Below are 23,660 nucleotides of genomic sequence, written 5' to 3' on the forward strand. Positions count from 1 at the left end.
CGCAGTCAGTGAAAGACCTTAACGTGGGGTCTGCAACCACAAGACCCCTAAGAAAAAACAGAGACCGTAATCTCTTGGATGGCAGTCTTAGCGACACATTTATGGATCTGCCTCGTGGGGTGAGGGAAACAGAAACAAAAATTAACTGTTGGGACTGCACCAAAATAAAAAGCTTTTCAGAGCAAAAGAAATCATTAACAAAACAAAAAGACAGCCTACTGAATGGGAAACGATATTTGCAAGTAAATATTCGATAAGGGGTTAATGCTGAAAATATATAAAGAACTTAAATCGACACCCCAAATCCACAATAATCCAATTAAAAGTGGGCACAGGACCTGAATATACATTTTTCCAAAGAAGACCTACCCACAGCCAACAGACGCACGAAGAGATGCTCAACATCACTCATCATCAGGGAAATGCAAATCAAGGCCACAATGAGATACCACCTCACACCTGTCGGAAGGGCTAGACTCAGAAAGACAAGAAACAAGGGGTGTTGGCGAGGGTGCGGAGAAAGGGGAACCCTTGTACACTGTTGGCGGGAACGCAAACTGGTGCAGCCACTCTGGAAAACACTGTGCAGGTTCCTCAAAAACCTTAGAATTACCTACGATCCAGTAAATTACACTACTGGGTATGTACCCAAAGAAAATGGACACGTGAATCCAAAAAGATATATGTATCCCTATGTTTATTGCAGCATTATTTAAAATAACCAAGATACTAGGGGTGCCTGGGTGGCTCAGTCGGTTGAGCGTCCGACTTCGGCTCAGGTCATGATCTCACGGTCCGTGGGTTCGAGCCCCGTGTCAGGCTCTGTGCTGACAGCTCGGAGCCTGGAGCCTGCTTGGGATTCTGTGTCTCCCTCCCTCTCTGCCCCTCTCCCACTCACACTCTGTCTCTCTCTCTCAAAAATGAATGAACATTAAAAAATTTTTTTAAATAAAATAAAATAAAATAACCAAGATACGGAAACAACTCAAGCATCTGTTGGTGGATAATAGATCAAGAAAATGCGGTGTGTTTGTATGTATTTGAATATATACTCCGTGCATATATACCGTTCGGCCATATTGCAGGAATATTACTCAGCCATGAAAAAGGATGAGATCTTGCCATTTGCAGTAACACAGGTGGATCCAGAGGGTATTAGCTAAGTGAAATGAGACTAAGAAAGACAAATACCATATGATTTCACTTGCACGTGGAATCTAAAAATAAGAAAACAAAAAAACCAAACGAGCAGTTTAAACCCCCCAAACAGGCTCTTAATACAGAGAACAGTCTGATAGCCGCCAAAGGGCAGGGATATGGGCAAAACAGACACGGAGCATTAAAAGACACAAAGCTCCAGCTCTAAGATAAATAAGGCACAGGGGATGAAAAGTGCAGTGGGGACACTGTAATGACGTAAGGCGACACACGGTGACTACACCTGCCACGGTGAGCCCGAGTGAGACACAGAGCTGTCGAGTCCCTCTGTCCTATGTCTGAAGCGAATGTAACATTGTATGCCAATGGTACTTCAAATATTAAAAACAAACAAACAAAAAAGAATCGACCATGACCTCCAGACCTGAAAACACAACATGTGCGATTCAGGACCTAGAGGGTGCGTTTAGGATCCAACAGCACAGAGGAGAGGAGTAAGACAGCTGGAAACTAGGTCGGGAGGAAGCTCACGAGCGAAGCACAGAGCGGGGAGAGAGGGGACCACGGCAAGGAGGAACGGAACACGCGGAAGCTCGGACGTGTGTGACCGGACAGCTGCCAGGCAAGACGAGGAAGGGGCAGGCGTGCTATCCCGTGTCACGACCCAGCCGATGCAATCCATGAATCCAGAGACTCAAAGAGGTGTGTGGATTTGGGGCAACAGGAGAAACAGCATCCGAGCAGATGCTGAAAACAGACGGAGAGTAAGGCAAACAACCATTACCTACACATATGTGAAAAGAAACAGGAGGGGTCAGACCAGAAGGAAGGGCCGATCTGGAACCTGCCCCCGACGAAGATAGACTAACCGTAAGGCTGAGTAAATCATCTGCAGAAAGATCAAAGCAGATAATGTATCACCAGCATGAAATCTTAAATAAGGGATTCTGGCAAAAGAAAAATGATCCTGTGAAGGGGGGTGCGGGGGGGGTGGGGAAACATGGAAATTCAGGAAGAAACACAAAGCAAATGGAAAATAGATAAAGAAGTGATGGAGAGCACGAAAACGTACAGGTATATAAATTTCTAAATGTGTCATCAAAGCCAAGAGACGAAAAAGAGAAAGCTGTGTTGGTGACATAAAAATAAATTACAATAAAATCTTATGCTTTCAAAATCACAAGCTATCAAAAGAATCAATTTTATTTGTAAAAGTCTGTAACCTACGGCTGCTAAGCGTTGCAATACCTACCCATATTATGACAAACCGACATCAAAGAGCCCCAAGCCCGAACCCCGAGACAGCCAAAACCCAGTGGGCAATCTTCAAGGAGCCAACACACTCTAGGAAGCGGGAAGAACCATCAAGAAGGAAAAAGTATGCTTTCGGTGGCAGGAGGGGCTGAGACGTGATGGTGCCCACAGCTCCTGGACGACGGTCGCGTGTTTGACAGGGAGCTCGTGACAGGTGTTGGAATATTTCTCCCATACGGGTGACGGCCCGGACTCCTGGCTTTCACCTGCACCCTTGAGCTCCAGATCATTCCACTTGAACCCTGACTAGCTTAGCGAGGCAGCCCCTCTTTCCTTCCAGCCTCTGGCACCCAGTGACCAGTCAGCAAGTGCCCCAAGACGCAGCAGTGAGCCCGACGCCATGTCACCACAAGGAGCACCAGGTCTGGGAGTGGCTGTGAAATGCCTGTCTTCAGACGCACTAGGGTCAGCCTCCCTCCCAATCGTGCGGCTGAGACCCCTGACTTCGCGTCTGAAGCACTTTCTACGCATCCAGAGGCTTCGGTGGGGCAACCAGCCCAGAGAGTGACGCCTCTTCCTCTCTCGAGATAGCGGTGAGCACGCCGGACATCAGCCCCTCTTTCGTGGTCTTTCTCTCCTTCCGAGTTGGAGCCTTCATGGAGGACTGCCTTAAGGGGAGGCCACCGTCATAAAATGGCACCCATAACGAGCAACTCTGGAGCCTGGCTTCTGCCTCCCCTCAAAACGCAATGCTTTGAGGACACGGACAGTGCCTTTCTGTCCTCTGGCCATTGTCCACCGCCAGCCCTACAAGGTCACCTGGACCCTCCCTCCCCACCCCCGTCCCGGCTCAGATTCTCGGCAGATGGAATTGAACACCCCTGCCCACCGCACACCATTACTCGAAGCCTCCCTCCACCAGCCGCTCAGGAAACGTAGAGAGCCAGCTACAACATGACAGTTTGCAACACAGAGGGAAGGTGTGTGGGGTTTCACAGTGGGCCACTATTTATATCTGCATGAATCAGCAGCCTGACGCTGTTTCTGTAAAAGAAAGCCATGGGCAAGTATATGCCGCGTTTCATCAGTGACTTTACAGAATAAGTATTTCAAAGGTATCCTGCTACATTGACCCTGATCCAAGAAACACATGCATTTTATTAAAGACCGCCCACCAAGGTGAAGAAAACCCTTTTAAAGCTGGTAGGTGAGGCAGCGGGTGGCCGTGGGTACCGCCTGGAGATCTCCAGAGTGCTTAGTAAGGAAACGGCACGTCGGGAAAACGTGTCCTTGAACCTCTTTCTGTATCCGAGCCCCGCCCCGGGCACGAGCAGAAACCGTGAAATGTGCCTTTGCAAGGGGCCAGGCACTTAACACCTGGCAGAAGCGACACGCGAGGCCAGGCCTTTCTCCACCCATCCGAGCCCGGCAGGTCTAGCCTGAGATGTCGTGAAGGCCAACCCGGTGGGAAGCCCACACGGCACCAGCCTCTTGCCATCCTGGCGCATAGACAGTCTGTCCTCCTCATTCGCGGTAGCTCTTGTCTGTGAAGTCACTGTGAACGCCGATGTAGCGAATACCGAGCAGGTGCCCCTAAGGGAGACGCAGGGGTTAGGTTCCCACAGCCTCTGCTCACGTTTTCACCAAGCCATCGGCGCTCAGCTGCCTCGATGAGTGTTTCTGGGGGGGGGGGGGGACACCTTGTCTAATACATACAGTTGACGCGCCAACACTGGCCTCACGGAAGCAGGGCCACAGCTCACGCGCGGACGACGCTCAGCCGACACGCACTTCCTCCCTAGGACACGTTCCTGTGCTCACATCGCCGGCCAGCTCGGCAGCACTGTGCCTGGGGGCTGCTGGAAGCCGTAAAACACCAACAAAGAACACGGAAACGCACAACGAAAAATTGCTCCTTGTTTTTCTTTTGGGCTGACACGTTGTAGTGAGCGGGCGAATTCACACGCACGGAGCCTTGCCAACCATGAGACGGGGTACGGGGGTCTTCAGAATTCCCTGGTCTGGCCGGAGGAACAAGGCGAGGCCACCCCCACGTCCCACCACTGATCGCCAGCCCCGCTTCTGGTTCCTGGTTGGGTCCTCCCCACCTGCTTGCAACCGGAAGGGGAGCCAGTGGTTGGAGCCTTCGGCCGCCAGGTGTGGGGGAAGGAGGAGCCCAGGCAGGCACCCATCGTACGCTTGTTAAGGCAACTCAGTATGTGAGCCTCTCCGTTTAAGGAAACGAGGACCCACAGAATGAAACAGACTCCGAAGAAAGAAACAAACGTGGAGACACAAGGGTCTTGGTACCCGTTTTATAAGCAGTAACACTTTCCCACAGTGAGTAGGAATCCCTGAGCACAGACTCTGAAGGCCGTTTAAATATTCACGGAGATACCGCAGTCCGTCTTCAGAAACGACCTCACAGTTACGTGCCCCGTTCACGCCTTCCCTCCTGCTCTGTGTCCTGGGTCATTTCGCCGCCCAGCTCGAGAGCGGTCAGAGCACAGGGGGTGGGCTTGTCCTGTGGGGCCGACGGATTTGGGCCGGAGTTGGAGGGATGGGGCCACCGGGGGGGAAGCGTGCGAGTCAACGCAAGGAAGGGAGCCCAAGACAGCAGACCGCCTTGGAAAGTGAAGAGCTCCCCATCTCTGGAGGAGTGCAAGCAGGGGAAGCCAAGATGGTGAGGACATGATAAAATGCCGCAAAACACGGGCAAGGTGCCGGTGGCCAATGAGAGCTTTCAACACCGTGAGCCACCTGCCCAGATACTCAGATGAATGGGAGACACTGTTATAGGACCTGTCCCCGCCTAGGAGGATGGCCCAGGTTCCACAATTCCTTGGTCACTTGAGAGAGACTCCAGGAATCACAGCACTCTCCCGTCCACCCTGGGTCCCAAAGGTGCCTTGAAGGAAAGGCTTGTCTATCTCAAAGGAGAGCAGTTGAGGCCAGAGGTCCGAGACAGCTGGTCGACCAGCCAGGAACCCTAATTCAGCGGAGAACCTGGGAGCCCGGAGCCTGCTTCAGATTCTGTGTCTCCTCCTCTCTCTGCCCCTCCCCGATTGGCACTCTGTCTCTCTCTCTCTCTCAAAAATAAGTAAGCATTAAAAAAATTTAAAAAAAGGATGGAGACAAACCAGAGTCCTAACACCGACTTTAGAGCCTCCAACTACCTGTAAAGCAACAGACAAAAGGAGCTCAGACCACCACACGCTGTCTTTGCCAGAGATTTCTCTGTTTTGTTAGCAATCCCGTGGCTTCTGATGACCACATTCGAAGGTAGAAGCCACAGTGGAAATCGTTGTCAGTGAGAGAGACAGAGAGCAGTGGCCAGGTGAGTGAGGACAGGGCAGGGACTTGTGGCTTCTCCACACAGTCCCCTAAAGAAGAGGGACCAGAGGATGTGAGCGAGTATAGACAGCAAGGACCCCAAGCGGTGGGTAAATTACACCGGCAGCACGGGCGATCCCTACCGCGACTCAGTCAATGCTGAACTTCCCGGGAAGAGCGTCGTTCCTCACGGGAACCAGCTCCTCGCATCCCTCTCCTTCCCTGGGATTTCTCGACTGGCCTGACCTTTCTGGAAAAGCGGCTGGAGCTGCAGCCGGTAAATCGGGAGCCTGGAATCCGTAGCATGAGACAGGCACTCTGTGCTGCCCAAACTCCGGTTCTCTGCCTGGAGCTCGAACGTGACAGCCGCCAGCCCCGGACAAACGGAGATGATGAGCAGAGAGACCCTGGGCTTTAGGGAAAAGTCATGGGCTCCAAGCGGCTTCTGTCTGCAAGGAAAGCTGAAAGTCCCCCAGGAGCAGATACCCAGACGCATCCAGACAGAAGGTGCCCCTGGGGCGTCTCCTAAAACTAGCAATGGAGAATACAGACATCTTACGGAAGTCCCAAAGTCAACTGGCAATCAGAAAAGAGGGCCAAACACTCAGGACCAAACAGAAACCCCAAAGCCTTTCATGGAGATCTGCCGACCGGCTCTACGGAGGACCCACCCACCGGGGGTGGATGCGACTTGGGCTCAGCGCCTGCACGAGGCCGCCTCCCACCCAGATGAGCTTTGCATGGGGGACAGGAGGCCACATCACCAGCAGCCCCCTGCTGTCTCCAGACCCTGCGACCTCCTCAGGGCCCAGGGAGCAGGGCCAGCCCGCACACCGTGGGCAACCCAGGCACCAGCACGCCCTTGAAAAGAGCTCCCTTTCGGCCGCACGGACTTGGTCCTGTGATCGCCGTGACGATGACCCTGGCCTACGACCCAGGTTCTATTCCTGTGCCGTGAGTGGGGATGTTACTGACCTCGCATCCACAGGGACCAAAAGCACACTGAGCGCTCAGCGTGCCTGGTGCCTGGGAGGTGCTCAGGGGATGTGGTGGCTCCCGCCATCAGCCCCGAACATGCCCCCACGGAGAGGCAGGCAAGCAGGACTGGAAGGCAGGACTTGGGGAAACAAAGTCTGGGCCGAGATGCGGTGGCGTCCCTGTTCAACTCGGGGATCGACTGTATTTGAGGAACACAAACCCACATCACGTCCTCACTCCTTGCCTCCATTCAGGCCCCCTTCTTCCCCCCCGGGGTCTTTATGGTCCTGCTGAAAGGCCACGGCTCTGCCTCAGCTGCCGGAGGGGCACAGCCTGAGTGGTCCAGAATCAGCCCTTCTGATGAGACCTGGTAGGACAAGAGCTCGGGGGCCCTGGGACAGGGTCTCAGCATCACTGAGGCGGCAGGGGGAGGTCCCAGGCACACCTCTAACCCCTGTAAGCCTAGAGGGGATGCTCAGCGGCTGAACAACACTGAGTGAGCGGGTAGAGGCAGCCGGCCTCATGAATGTCATCCACTTAGTTACTGCTCTGGGGTTTTGTGGGAACGGCGTCCCCTCCCCAAGGAATGGCATGTTCCTAAAACCAACAGTCATGTTCAGTCAAGGGGTGACAGGAACATAAGGCTTAGGGTTGGGGTTAAGGGAGGCAGGTGGAGACCCCTGGAGACAATGATGATGTAGGGTGAGGATACCTGTGGGCACCCCCTTCAGGGAGGGGCTATGAGCTTCCCCGAGGGACAGGACCAGCCAAGCCGTCGGGGAGGGGCTCCAGGCACAGGGAAGGGTGCCTGTGAGCCCCTATCCAGAACCTTCTCCTCTGGCCACTAGCCTTTCCCTCTTGGGGTGGGTAGAGTGACGGCCCCCAACAGATTCCATGACTGGCTCCCAGAGCCAGCAAATAAGTGACCTTCTATAGCAAAACAGGTGTTTGCCGAGCGACGAGGTTAGGGATCCAGAGACGGAGACGTTGTTCAGGACTGTCCGGGTGGGACCTGAATGTAATCACAGGTGTCCTTGTAAGAAAGAGGCAGAGGAGATTTGAATACAGAGGAGGGGCCCTGTGACTGCGGAGGTGGAGGCTGGAGGGGCACAGCCACAGCCCGGGGTCCCTGGAGCCCCAGAAGCTGGAGGAGGCAGGAAGGACCCTCCCCCAGAGCCTCCGGAGGCAGCACAGCCCTGAAACACCTTGATTCAGACTTCCGGCCCCCAGGCTGCGAGGGTACATTTGTGCTGTTTTAAGCCACGGTCCTTCTCCCCCTCTGAGGACCCCCGGTAGAAATGACTCAATTATGGAAGAGCTGGCCGGTTTCCAAACACAGAAAGCTCAATCACCTTAAGTCTTTCTCAAAAGGGGTGAAACCACCCCACCCCCGGGGGGAAACAGTTCTCGGGGAACGAAAATATCTCACTGTTTGTATGCATACAGTCCAGCTATGCACCTAATACCCGAAAAGACGTTAGTGTCTCCGTGGTGTTAAAGCTTCATGGAGAGGCGATCAGGAAAGGAACAGTGAGAAAGGACAATCTGAGCAAAGTGGCCGCCAGCGGGGGTCACGGGGCCACTGTACTCGTGGGCCCACCGAGGTCTGCGGGGAACCTGCAGGGGCCACGTGTGGGAATACCACGATGACAGCAGGGGCCCCGACTCTGCCCACCCCACCCCCGCCCCTGCCCAGAGCCTGCTCACCCTGGCAGGGAAAGCGGCAAATGGGGCAGGATGGTGGGAGCCCAGGGGGCACGGGGCCCAGACGGGCTGCGAGGTTGGAGTCCACGGTCCCAGATTTCAGGTGGGCCTTCCCAGCTGATCTTCACATGGATTCGTGATACTTCAGCCTCAGGCCCAGAAAGCCGCTGGCCCCTTGCGTGGCCCCCAGGCCCCCGCCCTCGTCGTCCCTGCTGCTGGGGCTCTTCCTGGGGAACTAGGTGGACGCCTCACCAGATGCACACACGGGCACGTGGCTGCGCCCAGGGCCACGTGTGAAGAGTGACGGCAGGGGACAGAGTCAAAGACAAGACACGGAGCAGCGCACAGAACACTCAGCACCCTTGGCCCAGAGCACACGTCCTGCCGTTCAGGCTGGCTACGGGCAGAATGTTCACAACCCCCTCGAATTCCCGTGTTGAAGCCCACCCCGACCCCCGTGTGTGGTATTTGCAGGTGGCGCCTTTGGGAGGTGGTTGGCGTCAGACGAGGCCATGGGGAGGGGGCCCGTGACGGGATTCACGCCCTGGCGAGCGAGCGCGGGCGGAGCCCTCTGTCTCTCCAAGCACACGTGCAGGCAAGGCCAGGAGAGGACACGGGGGGGGGGGTGCACGGCGTCTGCGAGCCGGGAGGAGGGCCCTCGCCGGCCACCAAACAGACTGGCGCCTGGATCTCGGACCTCCAGCCTCCGGAACTGTGGCGACAAACGTCTGGTGTTCAGCTGCCCGGGCTGTGCTATTCGGTGCTGGTGGCCACATGGACTGACACCGGGCCGTTTCCACTTGGCTTCTACGCGGTAAAGAATCCGAGGACTCACATGAGGGGGCGGGTATTTCTTCAGGAGACACACAGCTGATTCGTAAATGTCTCACGTCGGTCACTGGCACCCGGCTTCCCACCTGCCGCACACCTGTGCCGAGCTGTCCCCCGTTAACATCGCCACTTAGCGCCCGCCACGGAAAGGTGCAAGGACCGCGTGACCCACGGCCTCCGGCAGCCACGGTGCATTTCAGCTCCAGTCGCGAGGGTTCCAGGTCTGGTGCTGGAGGAGAACGTGCATCCTCTCCACTCAGAGAACTTTACGGTTTAGCGGGGGGAGGTAGCTGATGCAGGAAGCATCCGCTCTAACACGGCGTGTAAACAGCATGCTACCGAGTAACGTGGGAACCGAAACCAAGGGTCCGCGGCCCAAGGCTCCCCAGGAATACATCCTGCAGAGGAAGAACTTTGGTTCTGAAGGGTGACTAGGAGTTCCCAGGCAAAGGTGAGGTCATGGTGGGGGGAGGGGCAATACTGGAGAGTTTCTTTTTTTTTTCTTAGTGTTTTGTAATGTTTCTTTTCTTATTTCTTTACTTATTTTTAATTTCTTGTTAATCTTTATTTATTTTTGAGAGAGTGAGAGAGAGACCGAGCGAGAGCAGGGGAGGAACAGAGAGAGAGGGAGACGCAGAATCCGAAGCAGGCTCCAGGCTCTGGGCTGTCGGCGCAGAGCCCGACGCGGGGCTCGAACCCACGAACCGTGAGACCATGACCTAAGTGGAAATCAAGAGTCGGACACTTAACCCACCGAGTCCCCCGGGGCGCCCCTACCCATCCCCGCCTTCTGATGGACCAACAAATAAGGCCGAGCACGAGTCCTCCTAGGGGCAAACACATTGGGTGACCCCCGTTTCCTTTGTTTTCCAGGCAACACTCCTCCTGGTGCAGCCCATCCCGTTGTGCCCGGCGGGCTGCTCCCAGGGCCTCGCCCCAGGTCCGGGTCTCCCCGTTCTCGCTGACCCCCCGTTGGGTGGGGCGCACCCTCAGCAGCACCCTGAGACAGCGTGCACAGGAGGAATACGGGTCTCCTGGAACACTGGCTGGGAGGGCTCTTCCCTCGGAGCCCCAGAGGAAGAACTGAGGTCACGGTCAGAGAGCTCCCCACGCTGCTGCTAGGCTAGTCAAACCCCGATCCTTTATACAGAAACTGGCTTCGCTCTCTTGAAACGTAAGGGTCACGTTCGGGGGCGCCTGGGTGGCTCCGTCGGTTGAACGTCTGACTTCAGCTCAGGTCGTGATCTCACGGTCCGTGAGTTTGAGCCCCGCGTCAGGCTCTGTGCCGACAGCTCGGAGCCTGAAGTCTGCTTCGGGTTCTGTGTCTCCCTCTCTCTGACCCTCCCCCGATCATGTTCTGTCTCTGTCTCAAAAAAATAAACGTTAAAAAAATTTTTTTTAAAAAGAATCATGTTTTTATTTTTATTCCCAAAGTTCTGGGCTCTAGTGACCCCTGTCCCGGCTCTGGGCCTTTGCTCATATGTCACCCTGGAAATTCAGGGGCCGTTTCAATCGAGAATCTCGTGTCCCGGTCAGTAGCATTGTCTTGAAAGATCTCTTTGCTAATTTCTTCTCTTTTTTCTGCTTCTTCTAGAAACTCCATTATTCAGATGTCAGGCCCAAGTGGCGACTCCCTGAATTTTCTGACACCCCACTTCTGCCCGTCTCCTGACCCTCTTCAGGGTCGCTGCTGTCATTAGTAATTCTCGAGAGCCCCCTCAACGCCTCATGTCACACACATGCTCTACCCCCCTGGTTGCATTGACGATACTATTTTCGAAGTTCCCTTCTGGTCTCTGAGTTTCTCAGGTTCTGTCCGGCGTCTGCCTTTCATGCCACGGTTTCCCCGAGCCAGCCCCATTTTCCATCGGAAACACGTGCACGCAGAGTGGAGGCTCTGGATGTCAGCTGCTCTGGGCAACAGGAGGACCCACAGGGCGCTTTCACTGGGCGTGGGGGATGAAACCCAGTTCGCTCGGCAGAAAGGCTCCATTCCCAGAGGTGACAGCAAATGCAAAGGCCCTGGGGTCAGAACGTGTCTGGAGTGTTTGAGAAAAAGCAGGTGTCCGGAATAGAACGAGCAAGCCAGGAGGGCGAGTTAGGAGGTGGTCACGTGACCCCCCCCAACCTTAGTGCAACTTCCCAGTGTCCCCCCCCCCCAACCACCACATGTAGCACAGAAGACGGCACAACAGGACAGATCCTGGGACTCGGCTCATGACATCAGCACGGAGTGGAAGGTCATGGGAGAAACGAAATCGCCTTGACCTTGCACTAAAATCCATGTGGATTTCAAGGACACAAGGCGCAAGCAAATAGTTTGGGTTTTGAGTCGCGAAACAAAACGATTCAGGAAAGTGCCTCGCGGGAATAAGGAACAGAGGTGCCCGTTGCGCGCATTTCATCGGTTTCCCAGAAAATATGCAAAACTAGAACCGGATGTCCCCAAAACGTCAGACTGCCTCTGCCGCTGGTCTGCCCACCAGCCCAGAAGCAGCTGCTTCGATAAGAGCACGACTAGGACAGAGCACGCGGTCTTCTGCAAGGCGCTCACCACGCCACCTCGAATCGCGCGTGAGAAGGTGTCCGTCCCTCTCCGTCTACGCCGCTGAATGAGTGAGCTCGACGTGCATTCCATACAAAGTACATGAGACACTCGTCGTCTGGGGGATGACAGCCGGGGCTTCAGACAAGACGCAAGGTCACTTTCAGGAGCCGAGTGATCCCCCAGGGGACACGCAAGGCCACACGCTGGGCGCCGTAGAATCACAGAGCGAAGGGCTTGAAGACACAGGAAGCACCGCCAGGCAGAACTTACGGGACTCTGCCTGCGAGGCAGCCACAGCCCGGTGCTTTGAAACGCAGTCCCTGTTTCCTGCTTCGGCCGTCTTCCTCCTGCTTTTACGTCCTGCGTGGCGGTCGAGGATGAACACAAGGTCCGGTGGCCAAGGGCAACCTGCACTGACCCTTACCAGCCACGGGACCCAGTGTTCCTGGGGAGGAGCCACAGGAGAAACGACTGCCGATGACGTGAGTTAGGGTCAGTGCCAGGCGGGCAGAGAGCTGCACCCACGGAAAGGCAGCCCACGCCACGGCACTCCACCTTGACGGATTCCACCTCTTCCCGCCCCCTTGCCCTCCGACTTCCTGCCTGTATTAATGCTAGACGCCAGTCTTTCAGAAGACCTCTCCTCACCATTTCCTCGTCTCCTTATTCCTCACGCCCTGTGTCCGGACATCTGACCAGCAGCCTAGAGACAACACAACTGCGACCCACATGGGGAGAAAGGCCACCTCTCCAAATATGCCGGGTGCTGGAAGGCCTGCCTGCAACCCCAAGGAAGTCCCGTTGGGGGAGTCCCTTCCGGGAGGCAGGAAGGACTCATCAATACCCCCGTGTGCCAGCCAGAGTTCCCTGGAGGACACGCCCATAGGACATGTGTGTGGACACACAATTAAGAGTTGCTGCGGGGCCAGACAAGTCCGAAATCTGTAGGACAGGCCGGCAACCTGGGAACTCAGGCAGATGTTCTACGTTAGGGTCGGGGTTTTTTTCACATTTTTTTAAAGTTTACTTATTTTTGAGAGAGAGAGACAGAGCATGAGCTGGGGAGGGACAGAGAGAGAGGGAGACTCAGAATCCGCAGTGGGCTCTGGGCCCCGAGCCGTCAGCCCAGAGCCCGACGCGGGGCTCGAACCCACAAGCTCTCCATTACAGTCCTGGGGCAGAATTTCGTCTTCTCTGGGAAACCTCTTTCCTTTTTTCTTTTAAGGCTTCCCGCTGATTAGATGAGGCCCACCTACGTTATGGAGGGTTCATCGCCTTCACTCAACTGGCGGGAGACGTGGCTTAACCACGCCTGCAGCGCACCTTCGCAGCAATGCCCACGCTACTGTGGTTGGGTAGCTGGGTGTGAGCGCCTAGCCAAGCTGGGCAGCGGACTGGCCACCAGGAGCTGCCCGACCTGCGTTCCATCTTCACGTAGACCTTCTACGTCTTCAGACTTCCTTCCGTTCCGTTTGTCTTCAAAATCGGGATACGTTGTTTTTTGCTCCCTCGGGCTGAACGGTCCAAGGCACAAAGGCCCCCTAACGTTGCTCACTCCGAGCCAGGATACAAGGTGAGCTACAGAATGTGCGCCGAGCGCTGGACTGGGGGTCCGGAGGCCTGGAGACCGCAAACCCAGCCACTCGCTTACTTCGCATCCCAGTGCGTCCATCTCTCTATCGTCCCATTTCATCTACGAATCGGGCATAACAACGACTACCTCATTGGGACTTTGAACATCAAATGACAACATTCGGAAGAGCGTTTGTAAGCTTTGGAATTCTGTGCAACTGGCAAGATTCGCCATCGTCACCATCATTGCCACCGTCACACCACTGTCCCCATCGTCATCGCCATCATCACCGCTATCACACCGTCCGCCGTCATCACTGTCTCTGCCGCTGCCACTGTCACCACCATCGCGGCCACCATTCCCATCGTCATCTCCATCACCGCCATCATCGCCGTCACCATCTGCATCCCCCTCATCACGACCCCTAGCATCCCTTCACTACCAGCATCGTCACCATCACCATCACCATCATCGTCATCCCCATCGTCCCCATCACGATCACCATCATCATCATCCCCATTGTCACCAACATCATTATCCCCACCATCACCATTCTCATCACCATCAAAATCATCACCATCATCACCATCATCCCCAACATCACCACCACCATCACCACCATCATCGACGTCACCACATCATCACTTTCCAGGTTCATTTTCGTCCCCTCGAATTTCAAACGGTGAAATCTTAACTCCCAAACGTTAGCGTTTGCGGAGAGGGCTTTTAATGTTAAATGTGGTCATAAGGGTGGGACCCCAATTTGATGGAACTATTGCTTCCACAAGGAAAGGGTTAGACAGCAGAAAGCCCCTCCTGTCTCTACACATGCACAGAGGAAAGACCAGCGAGTAGGTGGCCATCTTTCAGCCAGGAGGAGAGCCTCGCCCGAAACTACATTTTCTGGCACCGTGACCCTAGACTTCCAGCCTCCAACACCGTGTGAAATAAGTATCTGTCGTCTAAGCCTGTGGCGTTCGGCTACGGCTGCCGGAGCTGACCGAGGCCACCGCCACCATCAGCGTCACTGTCTAATCTACACCCAGGGGCCACTGTAAGCGTCTCTCCTCCTCCTCCTTCCTTTCCTTCAAGAAACATCTCTCTTGGGATTCTCAAACCCAAGCAGGCACCAGGATCTGAGAGGGCTTCTCAGAACCCAGGACACCAAGCCCTGCCCTTGAGCTTCTGGCTCCGTGGGACCAGGGTGGGGGAGGGCTGCGCATCTGCATTTTCCCTCAAGTCCTGGAGTGTCACCGATGCTGCTGGTTGAGCATTTGGAGAAACCATGAAGCAAATGTTTGGCCAGATGAACTCATGGAACGGGCCACGATCTCTCAGAACAGCAGCCGAGGAGCACGAGTGTTTTGCAGGGAGCACATCTGGTCCTCTCAAAGGGCGCAGCAAACCATCGCTTCAGCCACACTCTGGACAGTAAGGGGTTCCTCTTCCACAACCGGGAGGCGGGCACCGTGAGCGAGAATGAGAGCCTCGCACTTCGTAGGCGGGGCTCGCAGGCTGAATCGCATCTCTGCATCGTCACGGTGTGAGAAGGCAGGGGACACGAGGGAGGGACCCAGCTCCCAGAAGCCGCGGAGCCCGTCTGGGCATGCAGACCAAGTAGCCCGGACTCTGAAACCGCCGGTCACGTGAACAACGCTCGCAGCATACAGGGTCCTATTACTCAGCTGCATTTTGCATAATTGTCTTCCAGACCCATTTGGGCACTTGACTGATTATCAAAGGAGAGACAGATGGCCTGGCCTTGGAGCTGGTGCCGCCCTGCTCCCGGGAGCGTGTACCAAGCATCCTGCCAGGACTCCCGTAAGGGGTGTCCCGTCCCAGGGGATCGCTGCGATGACGCTTCAGCGGGGGGGGGGGACCCACGGGGGAGGCCACCTATGTGCCTTTGGTCCTGGACGCCACGCACGGCTACTTTCCGGGAGCACCCCGTGTCAGTTACCAGGCACTGCCCCAGAGTCGGAAACGGGTCTTGTGTATCCCCAAAGGGCTTACTTACCATGAAACAAGGACATCGGCTTTCCTTTTCTAAGCAGCTGAAGCAATAGTTTGACTCAAGAAAAGCAGAGGGACCAAAGAAATGTCATTTAATGACAAAAAAAGAAATATTTAAACCAGGACCACCAGCAAGCCACAGCAAAGCCCTCGGGGGCAGACGCAGGCAAGTGGAAGGTGCCGCCGCGGCCCCTAAGCACCCCCAGCAAGAGGACGTCTCCCGGGACGGTAAGGGCGGCCTTCTCAGACCCGTTAACAAACCGGGAAGTCACGTCCACGACCCATTTTGCTGTAAATGCCTGAAAGCCACAAGATCCGAGACCACAACCCAGGCCCCCCGCCGTGGGTCAACGATGTAACTTTTACGGGTGGTTTTTAAACAGCCAGCCCAGGGTTCGGAGCAGACTGGTTCATTCTCAGGACGTCAAACCCGTCCTTAGGAGCAAGGCCTGAGAAGGGCGTGCGCCAGTTCTGAGTCGGAGACCTCCTGGCTCGGTAAGAGGTAAAAATTACCTCCAAATAAAAATGACGGTCACTTGGGTTTTCCTGTAAGTGGAGACATCCGACCACATTCAGGGTCAAACAGCATTTCTGTAACTTAGCCCCACCCCCCCCCCCACAAATCTGTTTTCCCCCTAAACCATCTGGTCAGCTGCATCGAAATCATCCATCCAACAGGATTTTACTCAGCTGGAAAGGGGAAAAAGGCACCCCGAGAGCGACCACGCGGACGGCCCTCAGACACAACCCGCGGAGAGAAAGAAGCCGGACACAGAGGCCACACGGTGTGTGGATCGTTTTCTAGGGAATGTCCAGAATGGGCAAATCCACGGGCAGAAAGTGGATTCGTGGTTGCCGGCGGCTGTGGGTGGGGGAGAGTGGGGGGTGGTAATGAGTGGGGTGGGGGGGGAGGGTTACTTTGGGGGTGATGAATCCACACAGCACTGAGGGTTGCACAACATCTGGAATGTTCTCAGGGCCCCTGACACGCGCCCTTTAAAATGGTCAAAACGGCCGACTTTGTGTGATACATACCAGCACAATTTAACCAGGAGGAGGTGGTGGCTTTGCCCTCCGCCCCAGAGCCCTGTGGCCACCGCCGGGCCGGCGTCGCCTCCCTCCACTCCGGGACAGCAGGCCCCGTGGGGGTGCCAGACGACGGCAGGCCGCCTCCCCACGGCAGAGCCACAAAGCGCCCCCCTTGCAATCGGCCCGCAGAGGCTGTTCGCACGCCCACAGGGGTGAACGGCTGCGGGCTCCCGCCGCTCTGCCCACCGGGAAGGAGGGCTGCGGACGGGCAAACCGAAAGGCGCCAGCGGCTCCAGCGTGAAGGGGGCGCAGGCTCCGAACCAGGCAACGTCCCCGCGAGACGGGCCACTGGACACACGGGCCCGTGCGGAAACCGCGTGGCCTCCCGCGACGGCGCACGCAGGAGTGGTGCGGCTCTGGGCGCTCCGCTTACCTGAAACGGGGTCTGGCTGTTGTAGTTCTTGAGTTCCTTGTTCCCGCCTCGGAACAGCAGCACTCTGGCACAGCTGTCCTGCAGGGGGGAGAAGAGAAGCCCGTTTGGAGGCCGGTGGCACAGACGTCCTCCAAAGGGACACGCTCCGAGGCCGCGCGCACAAGAAATCCGGGACGCGCACGCAGGTCTGCAGGGGGCGCCTCTGGTCACGGGGGCGGTGAGGAAGAGGGTGAGCGCAGGGGGGCGGTGAGGACGGGGGTGAGCACGGGGGGGGGGGGCGGTGAGGACGGGGGTGAGCGCGGGGGGGTGAGGACGGGGATGAGCGCGGGGGGCGACTCCAGTCACCAGGGCGGTGAGGACGAAGGAGAATGGCCCCGCACCCTCTCGGGTGATGCTTAACTTCTCCAAACACTTTGGGATGACAGCTTGGCAGAACCTATGAAAATTCATAACGTGTGCACCCCACGGCCAAACCCCTCCCCTCCTGAGGGCCGTGTGCTACGGAATGCCTGGCACGTGTGTGTACAATAGAGGGAAAACACGTAAGTAACGCACAAAAAGAGAAGACCTGGACACGGCATAAATGTTCTGCAATAAGGGAAGTGGGAATACGTTCCAGAACATTCTTCGCCTGGAAAGTTGTAGGAAAAAACAAGGTAGACCCACAAAGCCTGACAAGAAATAGACCCAAGAACTTCCAAGCAAAAACAAGTCTCAGAACAACAATACAGCTTAATTAATTTCCTTTATGCTTTAAAAGCCCCTGTGTTGTAGCCAAAGTGGAGAGCAAGTCTGGAGGGAGCTTTCGGGGTGCAAGGGACAAAGCATCAGGGAGTCAACAGGGGGGGAGTCTTTTTTTTATTATTTCCCATACTTGTATTTTTTGATGTTTCTTTAAAGGCAGTCAATATTCATTTTGTGTGTGTGTGTTTTTTACAATGAAAATAAGTCTATTCCTGTCCGTTTATGGAGCACCTACTATTTGCACACCCGTGTGCATGCACCCTGCAGGAGGGAGCCTGCCGACGGCCCGGGGAGCACTAGTCACGGCCTCCCGAGGGCACCCCGGCTTCCCCGTTTTTCCCCGCAGAATCCAGAGACGACGGGTGTGACCGCCCAGGGCACCCCCGCCCCAGACCTGAAGGGGACCTGTGTCCTGGGGAAAGACAGGTGCACGCTGTGGGGTCACAGGACCCTGAGAACAGCAGAGCGAAGACAGAGTGGGCACCCATCGACAGAACGGGGCCAGAGGCTGCCAGGGCTGGAGGGACCGAGGGAGATGTGGGCTCTCCCGGGGCGCTGCGTGGGGCGATGGAAGGACCCAGTACTCACTGTGGTCATGACTGCCAGCTGTGGGTGAGAATCCACGGAACCCTATACTTTAGAGGGGAAATTGTATGGTGTGTGAACTATTCCTCAATAAGGGCATCCTGGATCAGCACAGCAGGAAGCGAGAGCAAGAGACAGAGACAGCCAGAGACAGAAGAGACAGACACAGAGAAACAGAGACAGAGAGAGGCAGACACAGGGACAGAGACACAGACATAGAGAAAAAGAGACAAACACAGAGATAGAGACAGAGAGAGACAGAGAAAGAAACAAAGACAGACACAGAGACACAGAGAGAGAGAGAGACAGAGAAACAGAGAAAGACACAGAGACACAGAGACAGAGACACAGGGATGCAGAGATAGACACAGAGGTAGACAGAGAAAGGGAAACAGAGACAGAGAGAGACAGACACACACACAGAGTCAGAGGGACAGGGCACCACCCGGACGGAAGTTTCCATTCAGGACAGTGACGCCAAGCCAGAGCAGAGCAGGGTCTGGCGAAGCAGATGTGAGCTCTCAGGAGCCAGCTGGGGCCCCCCCGGCCCTGTGACCCGGGCAAGGGGCCCCGGGGACCTCCGCTGTGCTGATGTTAAGGGGAGGCCACACAGAGGAGGCGGGGGACCCTAGCTCTGTGTGCTGCAGGCAGGGGAGGCGTCCCAGCACCGCGAGCCGCTTCTAAGACGTGGGTGAGGGCGGATCTGAGTCCTGCAGAAAGGATTTCCAGGCCCCTGTGCTCCCACCTGCGCCCAGGTCCCAGGGTCCCAGGGGCAGCTCGGGGCTGAGCGCGGTGGCCGTCTGCATCGCTGTGGACGCTCTGTCGCACTGATTTCCTCCCCCGCATGTGTTCGTGTAGAACTTTGAGTCACTCGAAAAGTTTAAGAAAACCGGAAAAGACGTGTCTGTGCTCGGGAAACAAAATCTTTCAGATGCGGGATGCCATTACATCCAGGGTTAAAAAAAATGAACGAGCCGGCATGTCAGGTGGTGACAAGCCCTGGACAGCCAGCCCGAGGCCACAGCCCAGGACAGAGGCAGGTGCCATTTGATTCCAGGATCTCAAACTACACTTGCGGGGGGGGGGGGGGGGGGGGGGGAGGGCAGCTGGAATCCCGCACAGCTGGTGCTGTGAAGAGGTTGTGTTAGGACACAGGCCCCCCAGGCTCTCTGGTCCTGCCCCAGCCCTACCCACCCTGCCTGGCTCCTGGAGCCCGCCCCAGCATCCACCCTCCCGCCATGAATTAGCCTAGCTGGGTCCTGTTACTGACAACCCAAAGGAAGTCAATTAAATTACTTACACAACAGCATCATCATGCCAGAGTGAGCAAGATGTCTGTGGTGACAGAGGAGAGGGTATTTGAGGAAACTGAGGCAGAGAAGGGAACTGGGGCAGGAGAACGTTGGTGGGGGCACGTAAGAGACAAGAGAGCATGAATCCCCTGGGGTGGCAAGCAGGGGACCGCAGCTGGGACTCAGGGGACATGAGTGTGGCCGGGAGCAGGGTGGGGGGATCTCCCCTGAGCTACACGGGCCCCCCCGTGTGCCCTGGCCCCGCTCAAGGGCGTGAATGAGCAGCCCGGAAGGACCACCAGCCGACGGTTTCCCAGAGGCAACAGCCAGGACTGGACAGCCCCGCAGGACCCCCGATTCTGCAGGTCCTTGTAAACGCTCCCTACTTGCTGAGTAAGCACGTTCACTGAAAAGTCCCATCAGAAGCGCTGAGAATCAATCCTCGCCATTCACACCCGCCCAGGTGGGATCCAGCCAGGGTCCCTTCCTACAAAGGGAGTGTGTGCAAGTCAGCATTAACCCACCCGGAGACACGGTCTGTCACTCTAGTATCTGCCCGACTTCCACGTGAGGCCACGTCCCACAGCCGTCTCACAATTAAAGGGTAAACGGTTCGTCCGGCTTACTAACAATTATACCGTGTGTGTGCGCGTGCGTGTGTGCACGGACGTGGGCGTGCGAGTGTGTGTGCACATGTGTGCTCTGCCGTGCAGCATCCCTGCTATGGACTAACAGGAGGCCCATTTCACAGACAAGGCAGCAGAGGCCCGGAACGTTTAAGTGAAAAACCGCGGCTTCAGAAAGGGAGAAGACGAGTGAGCCGTGGCCCAGAGGAGGGCTGAGGGGGACCTGGCTGCTCCCTCCAATGGCTGCCGGCTGCCACGTTCCTCCCCGAGGCGCCTCCTCTGGGATACACCGAGGTGTGTTTCCATCCTCTTAAGTAAGTCAGCCGAGTATAGACGAAGCAGTCTGCATTTTTTTTTTTTTGACAGCCAAAGCATCAGGAAGAATATCGTCCTCACTGCCAATTATCTTCTGGGCAAGACCTTTCAGAGACACTTAACCAAACTACCTCCCACCTCCCTGAGGATCTCTGAGGTTTGCTCAGCCCCCAGCCAAGGCAGGCCATTCCTCTGGGTCACCACCTGCTGCAGGAGCCCGGATGTCACCATTTTCACTTTATACACAAAGAAACAGGCCCAGAAAGCACATCCGTTCATGCCTCAACCAGTGGATGCTGACTGTCAGCCGGGCCAAGTACTGCTCTGGCCCCCGGGGACACAGAGCACCATGCAAATGATAAAAGAGGGTCATGTGACAGAGAGAGGGAGGGCAGGTGGTCAGGGAAGGACCCCGAGGAGGGGGTCCCTAAGCTGAGCCCTAAACCAAAGAAGGGCTGGATGACAATTGAGGGAAGTGTTCCCAGCAGAGGGAGCAGCAAATGCAAAGGCCCTGGTCTGGGCTACAGGCAGCTGGGGCAGGGGGCAGGTAATGGGTGCACAGGAGCAGGTGACAGGGGCACAGGGGCAGGTGACAGATGCACAGAGGCAGGTGACAGCTGATGGGAGCATAGAGGCAGGTGACAGGTGCACAAAGGCAGGTGACAGGGGCACAGGGGCAGGTGAGGGGGGCACAGGGGCAGGTGACAGGTACACAGGGGCAGGTGACAGATGCACAGAGGCAGGTGACAGGTGATGGGTGCACAGAGGCAGGTGACAGGGGCACAGGGGCAGGTGATGGGTGCACAGGGGCAGGAGATGGGTGCACAGGGGCAGGTGACAGGTGCACAGAGGCAGATGATGGGTGCACAGAGGTAGGTTACGGGTACACAGGGGCAGGTGATGGGTGCACAGGGGCAGGTGACAGGTGATGGGTGCACAGGGGCAGGTGACAGGGGCACAGGGGAAGGTGAGGGGTGCACAGGGGCAGGTGACAGGTGACGAGTGCACAGGGGCAGGTGACAGGGGCACAGGGGCAGGTGACAGATGATGGGTGCACAGAGGTAGGTTACAGGTACACAGGGGCAGGTGATGAGTGCACAGAGGCAGGTGACAGGTGATAGGTGCACAACAGCAGGTGACAGGTGCACAGGGGCAGGAGATGGGTGCACAGGGGTGGGTGACAGAGACAGATGACGGGTGCACAGGGGCAGGTGACAGGTGATGGGTGCACAGGGGCAGGTTACAGGTGCACAGGGGCAGGTGATGAGTGCACAGAGGCAGGTGACAGGTGATAGGTGCACAACAGCAGGTGACAGGTGCACAGGGGCAGGTGACAGGTGCACAAAGGCAGGTGACAGGGGCAGGTGAGGGGGGCACAGGGGCAGGTGACAGGTACACAGGGGCAGGTGACAGATGCACAGAGGCAGGTGACAGGTGATGGGTGCACAGAGGCAGGTGACAGGGGCACAGGGGCAGGTGATGGGTGCACAGGGGCAGGTGACAGATGCACAGGGGCAGGTGAGGGGCGCACAGGGGCAGGTTACAGGTGCATAGAGGCAGATGATGGGTGCACAGAGGCAGGTGACAGGGGCACAGGGGAAGGTGAGGGGTGCACAGGGGCAGGTGACAGGTGATGAGTGCACAGGGGCAGGTGACAGGGGCACAGGGGCAGGTGACAGGTGCACAGGGAGAGGTGACGGGTGCACAGGGGCAGGAGATGGGTGCACAGGGGTGGGTGACAGAGACAGATGACGGGTGCACAGGGGCAGGAGACAGGTGATGGTGCCTAAGTGACAAGTGACAGGTGCATAGGGGCAGGGGTCTTCGGGTTTGTGTGAGGGGACCTCCCATCACAGGGACACCAGCAGACGTGCGCGGTGCAAAGCCACTCTGGTTTCCACGGAAAGTGCATCAGAGAGAAGCAAGCCTGAGGGGACGACCAGCCGGGGGCGGCCATCAGGGGAAAGACATCAGCCGCCAAGGGCGGGAGGGGCAGCCGGGAGCTGAGGCTGCCTGGGGCCAGAAGTGGCCGTGGGGAGCAGGAGGGCAGCGGGACTTCAGGAGGCCGTGGAGAGAAGGGGGCTATTTACACGGTGGGAGGAGCCACCTACGTGTTTTCTATGAGGCACCACTGCCAGAGCTCAGGGCAGAGGTGTTCTCTAGAAAGTACCAAAGGCCACAGATAGGTCTTCCTGGGGTCACCATGGAGACAACGTGGGCCACAGCACCGTGCGGCACATGGGGGTGGCCAGCTGCCGGAGCAGGAGGGACGGAAACCTGGTGGAGGGGCAGGTGAGGAAGCTCCAGGGAGCCCCCGGGGAAGGTCAGCGGGGTCCGCACACAAGCAAACGGGCAGACGGGAGAGGAGACAGGACAGGGCGGCAAGATGCCGGTTACGGGTTTGCCCAAAACCGCCCAGTCAAGGCCACGGCCTCAAGGCCACAGCCAGGGATTGAATTCCGGATTTGCAAGTCCCACCCGTGTTTTCATCTCTAGGGCACGGAGGCGATCTTCCCGTCAATGTCACAGATGTGATTGGCCAAATACCCCAAACTGTAAGTCGGGGACTCGTCCCCAGTTTGAAACGAGCCTGTGTGGGTGGACGGAAATCTAAGAGGTAACGTGCACGTAGCGAGGGCCACAGGAATCTGTCCCCACAGCCTGGTTGCGACAAAATACAGGGCGACTTGGGGGCCCAGCGTTGCCCCTTACATAGCCGAGCTGCCTGGGCCAAGTTCCATCTCCTGACACTTGTAAGGCAATGTCAACCACAGGTTCACTGGGGGGATCTAAGGGGACAGTCCCTGGGTGCCTGGGTGGCTCAGTCAGGTGGGCGTCCGACTTCGGCTCAGGTCATGATCTCAGTTCGTGAGTTCGAGCCCTGCGTCGGGCTGCTTTGGATTCTGTGTCTCCCTCTCTCTCTGCCCTTCCCCAGCTCGCATTCTGTCCGTCTCTCTCTCCCCCAAAAGTAAGTAAAAACATACAAATAAATAAGTAGATAGACAAATAGATAGATAGATAGATAGATAGATAGATAGATAGATAGATAGATAAATGGAAAGTCCCTGTGGACGCCCTCCTTCAGCAAGACACAGCCCCCCCAGAGCCCCTGAGGACGGCCACCCTGTGATGACCCCGTGGAGGCAGCCACCATGCTGACGGGCACTCCACTGACACCAGAAGGGGCACAGAGATGCAGCCTGTCTCTTCCCACCTCGGCTGCCGCCGGAGTAAGAGGCAGGAT

The 23,660-nt window shown here is 56.6% G+C and overlaps 1 protein-coding gene across 11 annotated transcripts in view; it reads right to left on the reverse strand.

Moving 5' to 3' along the window:
- SHANK2 (SH3 and multiple ankyrin repeat domains 2) overlaps window positions 1-23,660 on the reverse strand; it is a 516,273-nt gene that overhangs the window by 367,986 nt on the left and 124,627 nt on the right. For all 11 annotated transcript variants that reach the window (XR_007156245.1, XM_047877830.1, XM_047877836.1 and 8 more), the window contains one exon: window positions 16,855-16,932. Coding sequence is in view for 10 of the 11 variants with exons in the window: in XM_047877830.1 (XP_047733786.1) it covers window positions 16,855-16,932 (78 nt within the window). In the remaining variant the exon portion in view is untranslated. The remainder of the gene's footprint in view (window positions 1-16,854; window positions 16,933-23,660) is intronic.

Source organism: Prionailurus viverrinus, chromosome D1 (genome assembly GCF_022837055.1).
Source record: "Prionailurus viverrinus isolate Anna chromosome D1, UM_Priviv_1.0, whole genome shotgun sequence".
Classification (NCBI taxonomy): Eukaryota; Metazoa; Chordata; class Mammalia; order Carnivora; family Felidae; genus Prionailurus; species Prionailurus viverrinus.